General features: G+C 34.7%; 1 protein-coding gene across 3 annotated transcripts in view; it reads left to right on the top strand.

Moving 5' to 3' along the window:
* snx29 (sorting nexin 29) overlaps positions 1-17,021 on the top strand; it is a 160,006-nt gene that overhangs the window by 87,442 nt on the left and 55,543 nt on the right. For 2 of the 3 annotated variants that reach the window (XM_066664497.1, XM_066664499.1), the window contains exons 15-18: positions 2,131-2,237; positions 10,052-10,168; positions 13,009-13,064; positions 14,367-14,448. In XM_066664497.1, coding sequence (XP_066520594.1) covers positions 2,131-2,237; positions 10,052-10,168; positions 13,009-13,064; positions 14,367-14,448 — 362 coding nt within the window. Of the gene's footprint in view, positions 1-2,130; positions 2,238-10,051; positions 10,169-13,008; positions 13,065-14,366; positions 14,449-15,186; positions 15,227-17,021 lie in introns of all 3 variants that reach the window. The other variant, XM_066664498.1, reaches the window with a different exon arrangement.

The following is a 17,021-nucleotide window of genomic DNA, read 5'->3' as shown; positions in this document are numbered from 1 at the left end:
GAAGAGGAATGTCTCTTTACTGTAAACTGACGACATATTTAATTGTAGTAAGGTGAATGTACATGGTTGAGATATACCGCAGCGATATATCTAAGCGTCACTAGGAGGCACAACAGCAAAAGAGTCAATGACAATGAACAGTAAGAGAAGAGGTTAGTCGGGAAGCTTGCGTATAAAGTGAAGCAACGTTGTGCTGAATTTTCATGTTGTGCGAAAATAAAGGCAACCTCAGAGTATGTTTTGTCTGTTGTTTTTTCTATATAATGATATCGAGGATATCACCTTAATTTTGTATACAGTAAGACAACTTTCTCTCTCTCTCTCACATACACACACACACACGACCATTTGAGACATTGTAGATTATGGATAAATTGGTTTCAGTTATAGCAGACAAACTGTATAAGACTTGGCAGTGTACCCCCAAAAAACACATTTATTGAAATCAAATGGAGTACATTTTCGGCTCCATTGCCCTCATCCCTTACCTTTCTTTTAAGGATGTCTCTATTACACTGAATCTTAACATCCATCCTGCATAGCCTAATATTGACATAGCACCTTCTTGAGTAGATGTTCTCTCTGTAACTCAGAATGATCCACTTTGTTACAGGGTTTAAAGAGAGTACTCTTTAAAAATGTGCCCTTCAAAAAAAAACGGTGACTCAAAGACACATTTAAATATTCATGTTGCTGAATTCTATTTTTAATTGACTAACTAGATATCTTATATGTACTTTTGTTGCAACTTTACTATTATCAAGCATTGCTATATTCTCAAAAGAAGCAGTCAGGATGATGATATTAATAGTGATATGAAGGTACAATGATACAATATAATATTAACACAGCAGAACGTGTTTGATTCCTGATGTCTTGATGCAGTCTGGCCATAAGCAGCACCTGAGTTTTCTTTCTTATTAAGTTTGTCTTAATGGTCCACAGTGTAAATGTGCAGGTTATATCATTAAGAACATCTTCCCAAAGTCTTATAAAGTCTAAATAAGCTATGTAAATGAATAAGCTACATAAGCTTTACCCTAACCTTTTCACAAGGTTAACATAGCTCCTCCCTCTCTTCTGAGCCTCACGTTACGTTGTGTATCAATAAATGGGCTTGTAACTTCATTACAGTTTTCAAATCTTAAGTAAACCCAAAAGGTCTGTAAAATCACAACCTTTCAAAGTAAATAGCGAACAAATACGGCTCCGCAAGACTGTGTCTTGCCATGGTAACATAAACACGGTTTTGTTCACCAATGATAAATCACCATCATTCCAATATTAAGACCAAGCTCAGACCATTTTCAGAGAGGTCTGACGAGTGTAATTTGATGGCATATTTCTTCTTTGTGTTTTCTATTTAAACGTTAAGTGCTTCAATATATCAACATGTTTCCCAGGCCTATAATGAAACATTTAATGGCTGAAGCAGGTATTGAATTTTAATATTATTGGGAATCCTTGAAGCAAGGTTTAAAACTGGTAAAGTAAAGGTAACATGTTCTAAGACATGAAAAACCAATGGGTTGTTTAATTTGTTATGATGTGTTTTATATATTTAATTTTATCTATTATAATGTCAAACTGCCATATTATAAGTAAGGAAATCTTACCCTATTGTGACAGTTTACAGAGCCTAATTTTAATATGATATAGACACCAGAAATGTTTCTATCAATTTTGACTTCAGGTGGCTCTTCACTGTAAGTATTTGCATTGCCATAGGTTAAGTTTGCAGCAGGAGGAAAAGATCCATTGTGTTTTTATGTAATCTGGGGAGCTCAACCTCCCACAGAAGCTCTGTATAAAACCATAAAACTTGATTACACTGTGTTTGCAGTTATGAATTTTTTTTTAATGTTTAAAAGGGGTCTGTTGATACAAAATGTCCAGAAGACAAAAATAATCATGTTGTTTCCCATTAGACATGCTGATGTTTAAAGCAAGCTGTGTGCTGCCTGTTTTAAAAATGGTTGAATATTGTTCAGTAAATCATTTCATAGTGCAGTTTTGATGATAATCATTTTTTTACTGTTCTCCAAAACACATTAGTCACTGTCATTATCAGTTCTTTCTAAAGTGTACAGCATTGTTAGCTAACAGTGTGCAATGCTTGTTGTCTTGCAGCCCTACCTACGATGAGCAACTGTGACAGCTCTGCTGCAACATCACAGCACAGGTCTATAGCTGATGTGGAAGAACTGGCGGCCACCTATGAGAGGAAACTTATTGAGGTGAGTGTTGTTTCACACGGACTTTCATAACTTTTTTGTTTTAGAATATCATGTAAGCTCACCAAATCCAAAGAAAATCTTGAGTCAGAACATTCTGTGACTTTTAGTTATTGACACTAAATATGTAATTAAAGTTTGTACTAAAGATTAATGGTTGACGGGCAGATTAATGACATTTTGAAATAATCGATTGTCTTTGGTTTCAAGACCGCTTATCTAAAAGTGCCTACTGGCACAGCTGCAGGAAGCCTGGTCAGTTGGAATGCTGTGAAGCAATGTTAGAGCTCCTCCTTTTGTCTATTTCACCATTCTAAATGCAGATATTTGGGGATGATATGAAACGTGCCTGGAAATAATGTTTCTTGAGAGAACACAGCAAGCCTTTAACCCCTTGTAGTCTAAGGCCTTTCAGCCATGTCTGAAGTAATCTGACATGCCTTGACATCTTAACAAATATTACCTGCCTAAAACGTTTGTTCCCAAAAAGCTACACATGCTAATATTCAGCACAAACCCAGCAACAATAATGTGAGAGATGTATGTTATTCAACATTGTGAACATTTGTGAAGTTTTCTTTTGAGCTCTGAATTTTTTAGACATGTGTGCTGGCTACACATTGGTGTTTTCAGCTATCTGATATTTTATTTAGATTTCTTCTATATTGCAGTAAATGTGATGTGACACTTTTCTTCTCTATACCTGTAGCTCACACAATGACTATTCATGAGATAGGTGTGAAACACAGGGAAGAAATCCCCTCCCTACTGTCAAAGGTAATGGCCCATTAGCCTCCACCCGATTTGTTTGCTAAATAACTAAAATAGGACTGTGTACAAAGACACAGGGTGCTTTGGAGCAACATAGTCATACATGAGTTTCAGATGATTATATGAGCTTCAGATGATTGTTTGAAAGCAACAGAGAGCACCCAAACTTCACTACAAGCTGTTTTTCATCTATAAGCTGAGCTCTGTGCCTCTGCACATTTACAAAACATTTACCATCAGCTTCACCTTTTCTATTGCTAAAATTATAGTACTGAACTAGTGTAGGGTCAAAGCTAACGAGCGCCAAGAAAAAGAAGTCAAATATATTTCACTTACTCATCACAAAATGAAGCTGTTCCTCCTCTGGCAGCTGAAAAGCATAACTGTGCCATCTTGGAGCTCATTTTGAAAACACAGCCATGTGCATTTCTTTCACACGTCATAATCCTCCAATAAATGCGGCTGGATTAGCATGCTATTATGATATGAATATGAATGGGTGGGCCATCAAAGGTCTGAGTCTCAGAGAGAGAAGTGCCTCTTGTTACTTATCTTTTTATAACATCCAGGCAGATCCCCTTTCAACCCCATATATTTGAAAAGAATACCATTTAAGAATTCTTGTGGTATGTTTATTATGTTTCTAGGACAAAAACTCACTGAGTTGTGTAAGTGTTTTGGCGCAAGTTGAGATTTATTCCTCCGGCAGGAGCACCAACTCCAGACGGTTAAGGTTAAGTTTAAGGATTTTAGGGCAAATGATTTTTGTTTAGGTTATAGAGGCAGGGAGCAATTTAGGAAAAAACAACATGCTTCAGTTTATAAGATATGGTTAAAATGGAAAAATATATTCATTTTGTCAACTCCATCAGATATCAACACCGTCAGGTTTTATGTCAGAGTTTACATTTAAGATGACACTTGCTTCCAAAGCCTTGTTATATGTCGTGGATAACAACCATATTTGTAAATAAGCTAACATCCCTCATCCATCTCCCAATAATGGTAAAAACTTTTATTGGTTGTTCTAGTCCTGAACCTCATTGACTTTGAATCAAATATGCCTTTACCTGCAGTAGATACATATATCAGACACTTGTATTCAAGGTAACTTTCACTGAGAATATGTTCAGGCACCTTATTGAGCATGCATTAGTATTCGAAGGAGGGATCAGATCTTTTGGTAACCAGTAGTAGTCCTAATCACCATGTACTATGCCACCTTTTGATACAATGTATCAAATTAATTATTAAATGTATATAACTTATTAAATGTATAGCATTTAGCAACCCCTGTTTTATTATGAGAAAAACAGAAATTGCCAACAATGGGTGCTAAAGCACCCCTAGTTCCCACAGTTACGCTGTAGGGTTTCATGTTAAAACCTGATTCATCTCAGTTGTTAGTAAAATATTTGTAAATACATAATCTGTTTTCATCTCTATTAGTTGTTTGTCAACAGTGTCAGTTGTCTGTCAACACCGTCAGAAGTTGTCAACACCATCAGGCGAAGGTTTTTGTCTGTTTTTTCAAAGAAAAATGTTAATATTTGTTGAATTTATTGTCTATATATTTAAAACACAAACTACATGTGAACTACATGGTTTGATGTATTTGATGTGTATATTGCTTACATATGCTTAACATTAAAATTAATATACAAAATTGAATCATTTCACAGTAGTTTTTCAAAATAGTCTGAAATCAGAACAAAATAAATATATAATTAATTTTATTATGTAATCCTGCTATATAAGCCCATTATTAGATGCCTGATGATTTTACAGTCTTATAACATTGTTCTAATTAAAATAGCATGCTTTTTGGTGTATCTGACGGAGTTGACACAAGTCAAGTTATGAAGTATATAAATGTCAATTTTTTATAAAAAATTAATTTAAAAAAAACCCTGTTCCCTTACATGGTTTGTTAACTGAGACCTTCATCTATAAAAAATATCCACTTCATAATAATATAGTATTTAAAATAATAATAATAATAATAATTCTAAGACATAAATCATATATTGTCCCTTATCACAAAATCAGTGAAATACTAAAAGGTACACTAAATAAGATGTGTACATCCCCATTCCAAACAAACAAGCAAACAAACTGACTACTGGATTGCCACCACTTAAATATCTATGCTCACTCAGACAGGTGTAAATTTGCTCAAACAGATCTAAAAATCTGAAGCTGGTTTAAATCTTCCTTTATTTAAAATGGTCATATATTAAAAAATAAAAAATAGATAAATAATTTTTTAAAACTATTTTCAGCTGTAGGTTTTAGATATTTGCATATCAATGCATTATATTTTATTTACATTTTGCACCACATCCCAACTTTTTTAGAAATGGTGTTATAGAATAAAACATCTATATTTTCCTGATATGAGTGATATAATAGGATCTAGGATCGTTTTCAAAATAGTGGCAATTTTATATATGACATATCTGAGATTATTTTCTCAGCTCTAGCTCTGGTCTTGTCTTTTCCTGTGCATTGTTCTGTCAGGTTCTGTCACAGGCAGCTTTAGTGTATAAGCTTAGAATTTATTGCAGTCTGGTACACTGCACTCGGTTTAAATCTATTTGGTGAAGTCTAGACGTGTTGTCCCTTGGCAGTCTGGCATGTTTACAGAATAGAATAAATCTTCACCAGTATCTCTACACATGCTCTCAGGCATTACGTCCAGGCCAGAGTGCTCACTTGCATGTTTTACCTGCTTCATTGGGTCGCGTAGCCATTTGTAGCCTTACTGCCTTGTGTGGGAACACTCTCTCTCTCTCTGTATCTCTCGCATGCACTTGCTTTTTTTCTTTCTCTTTCTTTCACTCTCTCTCTTTCTGTGTGTCTCATATATGTAATACATACTATTTCTTGCTCTCACACGTTTTCTTTCAGTCTTGATTTTTTTTGGGTGCTTTTCAAACGTTTTTTTTTTTTCCCATATGTAATATGTACATATGTACATATGTAATAATTGTATAATGCATCATTAGTTATGTGTCGCCATATGGTATTTTTCCCCCAAAAAGGTTTTAATGTAATTGAGCCTATGTAGTTTTATCACAGTAAATCATATAACCCTTTTATAGTAATATATATCATCCAGTTCATAGTATTGCTTTATGGTTTTTGAAAATACTGGTTCATGTTTTATGATCTGTTTTGTGATCATTGAGGTTTAAAGAAGCCTTCATCTGTTTATATATCAAGGATACATTCACACATCCAGTGACTGAGTAGTTTCACTTATAAGGCAGTTTTGTAGACAATCAAAGCCCTTTAAGTTTATCAGAACATTTTGAAATCACCTCAAACACCCTATTTGCAGGGCGTTGGGATTCAAATAGTCCACAGGGACAGTTCCCTGTAGGCCCAAACACATCTTCTAGCTGCCACCCAAGGTTTTCTTTGGTCTTCCAACCAAGTACTGGCCATGCCCAAATCTACATGGGTACAGTGCATTTGCATGGACTTACATTTATTAATGTGAACCATCAAGATGGACAATATATGAAAAAAAAAATAATGAGGTTTGCTATGTGAGCATAGATCCAGGAAACTTGCAGTTTTTTTAATTAAGCAGAAATATGTACTTGTTGGTATTAACTGGAAAATGTGTTTTGCCATTTCTCTGCTTTCCTGAAGCATATAAATGATTTTGGTTTGGTTTCCGTTATAATTTAGTCAAACACAAAATTTCAGTAGATATTGAGTGATTTATAACAGTTTTTGTTTCTTAAATGAGAACTTAGGAAGAGGTATGTGCCTTTTGCTTTTGCAGTTTACAAGATGGGCAGTCAAACAGTTGACCTCTGCTGTAGTGCCTATTCAGGCGGATCAGGAAAATAAAAGCCCTAACAAAAGCACAAGGGTCCAGCACGCTGTATTTGTTGGATCCGAACAAACTAATATAAAACTTACAGGCTGTCTGAAGTTTAAAATAATGAGTGACGCCAACAAGCTATACCTGTAATTCCTTAAAGCTCATTGGCGTACTGTAACTCTATGATAGGTTTTCCAGTCACTAGAATGAGTTTTATAATTAAGGTTATTTATAGAGATTATAGGTGGGATATAAGATGCCAGAGAGTGTTTTATAAATTAAAACAAGCCGGTTTGTTTCCTGTCGTACAGTTAATGAGAACCAGTTTTTCTGTCTCATGTAAATATGCTAATTTGGAAATGTTTTTCATTTGACAGTGATGATATACTATGGAGAGTGTTGTAAAGGTCACCATTAATGAATTGCTGAGTGGAGAGACGGATTGGTTTAGTGGTTTTGAGAATTGTGATAGTAAACTTGTCTCCATGACAATTTTCCTGACATACATAGGCAGACTGGCTATATTTCAAAATAAATTCATGCCTCTGGCTACACTTACTATCTAGTTAATTTATTAGGTTTAAAAGTAAGTTTGTAATCCAGCCATATGCCAGCATAGATATACATTGTATGTCACTTAAGGCTTAGTCTAAGCCACAGATGTTCCGCCCACACATTGATGGAGAGTCTGATACATATAGTGCACAAACCTGGCCTCACTGTCAGGATTCTGCCAGTTGCATTCTGATTGGCTGAATTCTGCTAGTTGCATTCTGATTGTCTTTACATCCATATATGTGCACTTGTGTATCATATTGTACTGGCTCTTATATTGCCTCCGTCTACATGTCATGCTAAAAGATTAGACTTGTGATTGGTTCTTTTTGCGTGTCAATCAAATTTATTCTCCATAGTATGCAGTTCTTAGCCAGGTTAAGTGGCAAAAGACACCAGACGTTCCCTACAGAGTCTGGTATTGCTAGACTACTCAATGCTGAAAACTTAGTTGTCTTAGAAATTAACACTAGTTTTAGGTGTGAACCATGGATAGAGTTTTTTTTTTTTGCCATGAATAAACTGCCTTAATTGTTCAATCTATGTAGCATTGGAGCTGCCCTGAAACACTTTGGCAGTCTGAAATTGTAACAGTATTGTGTGATCAGTAGTGCTCTTAGGTCCCTGCTATAGGCCAGTAAGGGGCTTTGATGTGTATGAACATCATGAGCCTGTCGGTCATTATAGTAAATTGGAGGTACTTGTGCCAGGCAAATTCACAAGAAGGAAGTAGCATGTCAGATAGCAAAATGAGTTCTCTCTCCAAGTATCTTCCTCTCACTCCCTCCATGCCATTCTTGACTACATCTCTGTCTCCCCGTCCCTCCTTCCCTTGTCTAATGTCTCTCTCTCTCGCTCTCTAAATTCACTACCATGCCCCTACCAATATTTTGGATTGAAAGCATTGTCCCTAGCAAATTTTGAGCAAAATCTGAAGAGCCGATTATTTCAGTAGTGCCTCCCCAAAGTTCCATTTTGAGATGACGTTTAGGCAGGGTAGCATTTGACTGGCTGAAAAAGAGGGGGCTATTTTAAGGGTGATAGCATGACATGCAAATATTGTATTCGCTGCAGGACACAGAGGTGAGAGATGGTCAATTAACCTGTCTAAAGAATATCTTCCACGGTAAACCCTATAAGAAGTATAAAACATGTCTGTCTGACTGTTCCATTTTGGAAATATCTTTTTAGAATAATGTTATTTTAAAACAATAATGGTTGGGTACTGTTGCAGGAAAAGGTGGAATTGCTGGTTTGCCTGCCAGTTGGTGCTGGGTGCCCCTCTCCTAATTACTGACAGACAGCTGCTGCATAAGCTGGAGCCGGAAGAGAGAAAGTTACATAGACATACAGATAAAATAATATATGTATCATAATGGAAGTAAAGGATGGATTAAGCATACCCTGTAAATAAATTACAGTTTGTTTGCAATGGTCAGATTACTTGCTAGTCCTCACTATTAAACACACGTACCATACTGGTCCACCTTGTAGATGTAAAGTCAGACACACTAACTCATGTGTTGCTGCACAGGTTGTATTGGTCATCCTCTAGTCCAGTGGCTCTTAAACTGCGGCATGCGAGATGGCCTCAAAAAAATTACTACTCAATAAAGGAATTTATTATTAACTGAAATCTACAGTTTTCATTTGTACAGTGTTTCACAGTTTTTATACCTATGCTTTAATAAAGTTTGTTTGTGTTTAAAAAAAAAAAATTAAAAATACAACATGGGCTAGAGTTGTCTGTAAGGGAAAAAGGTAGTAACAGCGTTCCCCCACTTTTTTCACGGAGGGAATGCAATCCCCCAGTATTTGCGAAATTCACTCATATGTGTGAGTGAATGTGTCGCCCTGTGAAGGACTGGCACCCCCTCTAGGGTGTGTTCCAACCTTGTGCCTAGTGATTCAGGGTAGGCTCTGGACCTACCACAACCCTGAACTGGATAAGTGGTTACAGACAATGAATGATTGAATGGTGATTTTTAAAATCAAGGAGAATATATGTAAACTAATTTATTACTTACCGCAAAAAAGCTGCTTTTTTCTGTATTTGTTTGCTTCTGTATATATTTGTATTTATTGTAAATATATACATAATTTTATACAAGCACTACACATAAGATAAATCATTTTAAATAATAAAAATCTTAGGTGCAAGGCTTTTGTATATTACTGTATATTAAATTCACAGTAACAAGTCAATTTAATAAATAAAACTAAATAAAAATATAGAACGGTGGCGCAGCAGGTAGTGTCGCAGTCACACAGCTCCAGGGACCTGGAGGTTGTGGGTTCGATTCCCGCTCTGGGTGACTGTCTGTGAGGAGTTGGTGTGTTCTCCCCGTGTCCGCGTTGGTTTCCTCCGGGTGCTCCGGTTTCCTCCCACAGTCCAAAAACACGCGTTGGTAGGTGGATTTGCGACTCAAAGTGTCCGTAGGTGTGAATGTGTGTGTGTTGCCCTGTGAAGGACTGGCGCCCCCTCCAGGGTGTATTCCCGCCTTGCGCCCAATGATTCCAGGTAGGCTCTGTACCCACCGCGACCCTGAATTGGATAAGCGGTTACAGATAATGAATGAATGAATGTCATTTTTTGATAGATTCTATCAAAGGGACATGAGGTGTGAGTTTTGACATGTTGTCTGTGTTATAGGTGGCTGAGATGCATGGTGAGCTGATTGAGTTTAATGAGAAGCTGTATCGCTCACTCATGTCTAAAGACAACCTGATAAGCCAGATGAGACAAGAGCTCATTGACCTGCGAGGCCCGGTGAGTTAGTGTATACACCCACCTTCACACAAACCAGGAATAAGTATTGTCATTGAAATATATGGATATATGTTTAAATCTTAAATTTTTGTTTAATAAATTGAGTATTCGGTTGTTAATCTGATATTGTAAGACACAGTAGCTGTCCTTATTTAATGATGAAGAGAGCAATAGAAATGCTCTAAAATTACTTGGAATGAAATCTTTTTACATCAACTTACATTGAAGGTTAATAAGGTTTTCCTTCTCCTATAAAGTTGCCATTTTGGAGATTTGTTTCACTGGACAGCAACAATATGGCTTTCGCTATACTGTGTGATTATAGTGAATGCTTTAGGGCTGGACGGTATTTTTTATAAATATTTTCAGTTGTATAACAATTTGTTTTTTGTTTGTTTGTTTATTATTCATCCATTAATTTGTTTGTTTATGATCAGTCTCCTCTGTAAACCCTGAAAATTTGTTGTTAGTAAGTGCTGCTGAAGTGGAAAGTTCTGGCTCAGAGTGTTTTAGAAAAAATGGCCTTTAACAGTATGCATTATAAGATTTCATACATTTGTATTGGAAACCACTATTTACAGACATTGCATATAATCATATCCTGAGCAACAACTACATAGAACATCTGTAATAAAAAAATGTAATAATTTTAAGCTAAAATGTTCATATCAGATACACTTTTATGGTACCAATTTATTTCAGACAAACTACTCTAGAAGCACAATGCTACAGGAACCCATAATTCTGCAGTCAAAACTTAATTTTAAGCACCATCCCTGTGCAATTATCACCACTACTGGTAATTTCATTCATACATGAACTTTCAGCTATTATTGTGCAGCATATTGTTCCTCCACTGTATAAACAGTCCTGTTTTCTGAATGACAGATAAGGCATCAGTGCACTTCCTGAAGGCATTTTATCTTCTGATTCATTGGTCTGTTTTCTTTGGCATTTTCTAGCGAATGAAAATTGCTGTCGTCTTTTCTGAAAATATGTTAGATGTTAGAACATTTTTACACTTCTTTCAGCATTTTGAGATTGTAAAGCAAGGCATTTCAGAGAATATCACGTGAAGCTTACACATGTGAAGTTTAAAGATACAGTAAGCTAAATGTGCCCTTCTGTAGTTGTAGTTCTATACTTTCCGGTGGACTGGAAAACTTTTAGTTTAGTTAGCTTCCAGTTACACTTACTTTTCAATAGTGTTTTCAGGGCATTAGTGTGATCACGTGGCAGGCTTTATTCAGCCTAATTATTTTACTGCTTAGTAGTGCCAAATTATCTGACATAGAGCCAAAGCTATTTAGCTATAGTATACAAATCACAATTCTTCAATGGAAAGCTTAAAGATGTTGTTACAAGATGCTTGACACAACATTGTGGCGATAGATATGTTTTCTGACTGAATGAAGTTATACAGAAGTAGGTAATGATCTGATTCTACCATACTCTGTGGGGGAAAATAACTTTATTATCATTGTTGATAGGAGAGGTAAGATTTATGTCAAGAGTGTGTTTACAGTAGTGACTGTACCAATTACAAAAGTAAAACCATTTCAGTTATGATGCAGATGATTTTCTCAGTGGATCTGTGGTTTTTAAAGATTAATATTATATTACTTTTTTAATTTGTGTTAATAATGCTGAAAGAGAATCAGCGAATTCCTTTAGGAACTCAGAGTACGGACCTGGTGGTCAAAAAAATAATAATTACTGAGAAATAACTCTAAATTGTATCTTGATTGTTTATGTTAAGAAAAAGACTTTAAAAAGTGGAGAGTTTGTTGTCTTCTGTTGATAAGTTGTTTGGTTTCTTGAATAGGAGCAGAGATTTGAAGTGTAGAGATTATTGATGTGACAAAAGCATAGAACAGAAATAAGAGAAATCACCCAGTACCCTGGTTTCTGAATAATCCCTAGGTAATATATTATATGTAATATATTTTGTGCTGTCATCGTTAATGCATGTAATTTTCTGAAAAGCTGTTTTATTGAAGAGATGTTTAATTGTCTGAGTTGTGAGCTGCATGCTGCAATTTTCTTAAAGCTTGTGCCCAAGCTTTGTTTTTTTTTTTTTTGATGTTAGCTCGCTCTTTCCCTAATATATTTACTCAACAAATTAAGTAGTTATAATTCAAATATCATAAAAAAACTGAATCTGAAATGTTAAAAATGTTAGTTTTCACTAACCATTTTGTTATGCATAACATGCATTTGTGTTTTATCTCCCTTCAAAAACACAATGAAATACTAGCACTTACTAGCAAAAAACCATATATATATATATATATATATATATATATATATATATATATATATATATATATATATATAGTTTGGATAAGCAGTATGTGAAATTTGAAAGCTTTTACTTGTTCAAGTGGTGAGTTTAATTAGAATAGACATGTTAAAACAGTAATCAGATGTATGGCAAATTTAAACGTGAACATAAACCTGTATTTGTCATTGTACAACATCATCATACAAACATCATACAATATATGTAGAAACATAGAATATGAAGTTATTACAAATGTGTGATCCTGACAAAACATATGTGACTAATGTATTTTTCTGTGTGCACTGAAGCCTTCTGCTGATATTAATAGGTTTTAGTGTTATTTAAAACAAACAAACATTATACATTTTTTATAAGACTTTATAAATTTAGCAATGTAATTACTGTGAGAAATATTTTAAAATATCAATCAGACCCACAGATTATACAGAACACAGTGTGAAAAAAAATAATGAAATGAAAATAATGAAAAAAAAAAAAAATTCAAGACATATTCTTTGTGAATGGCAACATTGTAAGGTTCTACTGTTTTGTAAAGGTTCCAGGGGACCTGAGCCAGACCTCTGATGATCCGAGCCTATCTGACTTTGAGACGTAAGTACCCTGAATGTTCTTCTGGGGTACATTCTTGATAGTGCATTTCTTTCTAAATGTCAGGTGGGTGGTATGCGATATATGTGCTTTTTATTCCTTTTGGATCATCTCCAGAGCCAATAGGGCGATTCCATCATGCTTTGTCTAAGAATAGATTAGTTCAAAGCTTTGGCTTTTGTTGTAAAAGCACTGTAAACACAAGTACTATTTCCATCAATATTAAACATTTCCAACATAAGCGAGATTATTTTGTTAAGCCGATTATTCATTGAATATGGTTAAGATAGAAAAATATGTAGGTGCAGTCAGCATTCAGAATCATTTAGAAATACCCATGTCCTTTAGAATGATGGTGCAAAGAAAATTAAGTGTACAATGTTTTCATATTAGCCAGTAAGTCAAGCCATAATTGATTTATTGACTTTACAAATTGACAAATAATTTTACACTCATTAATGTATCTATAACCAATGGAAGTAACTAACTCCTGCACAGCGTCACAGTACTGATATATTGTCATCAATAAAACTAATAAAAAATATCAACAGAATTTTAGTTATTAAAGTGACTGTTAGGACTGGATTTCCAAAGGATAATTTTATTTGAGATCACCTCTGAAGTCTGAAGTATGAAGTACACATTACAGCTGGCAATGAAACATAAATAACTGACTGATAAAAAAACATGTTGCAGCACTTGAATTTAATTACAACTAACAGAAACATAAACCAAAGTGGATGAACCAACACAACAACTACAGCTTTTAAGATGGAAAGGGAGAAGAAGACAACTTGGCTTTTTAATTCTCCAGCTTCCAGCTTCATTTCACCATAAATGGTGCAGCAGTTTACCTCCAGACCTCTGTAACTGCTTTATTATTTAAAGTGGAACGGAATTGTAAAATAGGCTGGTGTTAGTGTAATTGTGACAGCATTTAAGGAACAGGAAGTGTATTAGTGTATTTATGTGAGGTTTAATCAGTATGTGTTCACTTTTCTGTTTCAAAGTTTTATACCCACCCATTTTTTCAACACAGAATCCCCTTGCAGAGGAAAAAAAAAAAAGAAAAATGTTCACTCAGTCAGTATAAATTCATTTTCCCAAAAAGTTGATCTTACCCAAATTAACTGAGTGTGTATGTTGTTATATGGACATACTAATCTAATGCAATGCTAATTGATGAGAATGACTTACTGAACCTGTTAGTCACATTAGCTTCATAGTTTGAGTACAAATCATAGTAAAAAAAATTATTTCATTCTGGTCACATTTGTATGAAAAGATCTCTGCTTTCTTCTTTAGGGCTCATCGTGCTCTGGTCAATGTATGGATCCCATGTGTGTTCCTGCAAGGACGTGCTGCCAAAGCCTACCATGTCTATCAGGTAATATCTCATCTACACTGCATTTGATGCTGTAACTCCTTCCTCTCAACATGCATACCTAACCACTATACAGTAGGAAACTTCTGCAGCTACACACAATCACAATTTTATCAACCTGCTTTGTCAGGTGTATTGTATCTACACCTCTGAACATGCTCCAGAACATAGTGGCTCCAGTTACACAAGTCTTTACTCTCTCTCTCTCATACGCACACACACACACACACACACACACACACCATTATGTTGTGTATCTAATCTATAAATTCATTCTGTCGAACCTAAATAAATAGTTTTTTTTGTCCAGTATATATTATTAGAAGCATCCATCTGAAGAGAAAGCAAAATGTGCTTAATTAGATTTTAGCACCATGAGCTGGTCATTTGACAGTCTTATTATTTGCAATAGGTAACTTTTACTGACACATAATGCTTACTAGATGCCACACGTTCAGTCAGTGTGTTCAGCAATTTGCAGATCTGTGTAAGCTCTGCTTAGGCCATGGCTGAAATGTGGAGAGGAGTAGTTGTTTTATGGTTGTTGTTGTTTTTTTTTTTTTTTACATGTGCACAGATTAAAACAGAACATTCTAAAATCTAAGAGCACTAAATAATGTAGGCACTTTTGAAAGAGACTAAAATCCCACATTTCAATTTAGCTGTTAATTGTTTATTGTTAATTTCTTTTCACTTTTCACTTATATTAATCTGTTTATAAAATATTTTTCCTTTTTTAAGGAATTAAACATAAAATGGCCCTCAGAAATAAATATAACAGGTAAAATGCTTTTTAAATATTATCTAAATGTTTTTTTTCTTTTTAAGACATGAAAGAAAAGAATATTTAAGTCTTGATTTAGGGCTATGGAACAGGCAACAGTTATACAGCTCCTTTTTTACCTTTCACCTTTTGTTTTTGTTTGGAATTAATTTATATTTATATAAAAATATACATATTTTGATGCAATAGATGAATAAGGAATGAATATGAAATAAAAATGGATTAGAACATGTGAAATTTTGTGTCAACTGCTGTTAGAAAAGAGAGAAATACCTGCAGAGAAGGTGACTAACAACATTTCTCAACAGCTAGGAGTGAAATGAAACGTAAAAATAGTTTCTTGATTATTAAAAAAAAACGTAAAAATAGTTCCTTCCTTTTAAAAGGTGCTGTATAGATATATCTAGGTGCTTTATAGATCTATCTATCTATCTATCTATCTATCTATCTATCTATCTGTGACAAACATGTTAGTTTGTATTAACAACATTCAGAGAATATGCTAAAATTTTGCACCCCACAAGGCTCTTTCAAAGCTTTGTCAGATGTATAACTTAGCAGTGTTGCAGATTCAGTTTTAAAATCTGTAATAATTAAAACATTTGCCTCTTTAAGAAATTGGTATTGAGCCAAAGAAATTGGCATTGGGCCACTCTGCTCAGAACTAGAGCTGTCAGAATTACTTAAAATTGATCTTTTTGATGCATAGGGGTCTGCAATTAGTTGGAAATTTATGATGATAATGCTTTGTATTTTTGGTCAGTGGCTTATTTTGTCTGGAAACATTTTGTGTAAAACCATTTAAACCTGCTAAAATGGTAGAAATTTTGTGGAAACTGATTGCCTTAAACCATTTAAGTTTGCATAACACCCTGAACCGAGGACAAACACCTCACTTGTAAGAAGTTAACTAAGTTAAGTGAATTAAGTGAATGGGAGTTACTCTATGTTTGCATTACTTAAAGTTACAAGTAGTATACACTTTTTAAGGTCTCCACCAATTGGCGTCCAGGCATATTTACATATTAATAATAGGACTTACATCACACATTACAGCTGCCAACGAAACATAAATAACTGACTGATAAGAAAAAATGTTGCAGCACTTGAATTTAATTTAACCAAACAGAAACACAAACCAAAGTGGATGAACCAGCACAACAACTACAGCTTTTAAGATGGAAAGGGAGAAGAAGACAACTTGGCTTTTTTATTCTCCAGCTTCCAGCTTCATTTCACCATAAATGGTGCAGCAGTTTACCTCCAGACCTCTGTAACTGCTTTATTATTTAAAGTGGAACGGAAATGTAAAATAGGCTGGTGTAGGTATAATTGTGGCAGCATTTAAGGTGGAACAGGAAGTGTATTAGTGTATTTATGTGAGGTTTAATCAGTATGTGTTCACTTTTCTGTTTCAAAGTTTTATACCCACCCATTTTTTCAACAGAGTCCCCTTGCAGAGTAAAAAAATGAAAAATGTTCACTCAGTCAGTATAACTTAATTGAATAAATTCATCTTTCCTCAAAATATACCAAAAAGTTGATCTTACCCAAATTAACTGAGTGTGTAGGATAATCCATTTTTGAGGGTTTTTTTTTGGCTCAGTCAGCTTGAATGATCCCACATTTCTGTATCATTTTAAGTTAGGCTAACTTAATTGTTTCATTAAGGAGTGCAGTTCTATATATCACGTTGGCAATTTCACAACTGACATGATTCCATTACTTTGTAAGTTTGCTAGTCATTTGACTTGTAGACATGTGTTCCAATCACCACCACTGCATTGGTTTG

Source organism: Hoplias malabaricus, chromosome 3 (genome assembly GCF_029633855.1).
Source record: "Hoplias malabaricus isolate fHopMal1 chromosome 3, fHopMal1.hap1, whole genome shotgun sequence".
In the NCBI taxonomy this organism is placed as follows: domain Eukaryota; kingdom Metazoa; phylum Chordata; class Actinopteri; order Characiformes; family Erythrinidae; genus Hoplias; species Hoplias malabaricus.
This window is presented reverse-complemented; position numbering and strand designations above follow the sequence as displayed.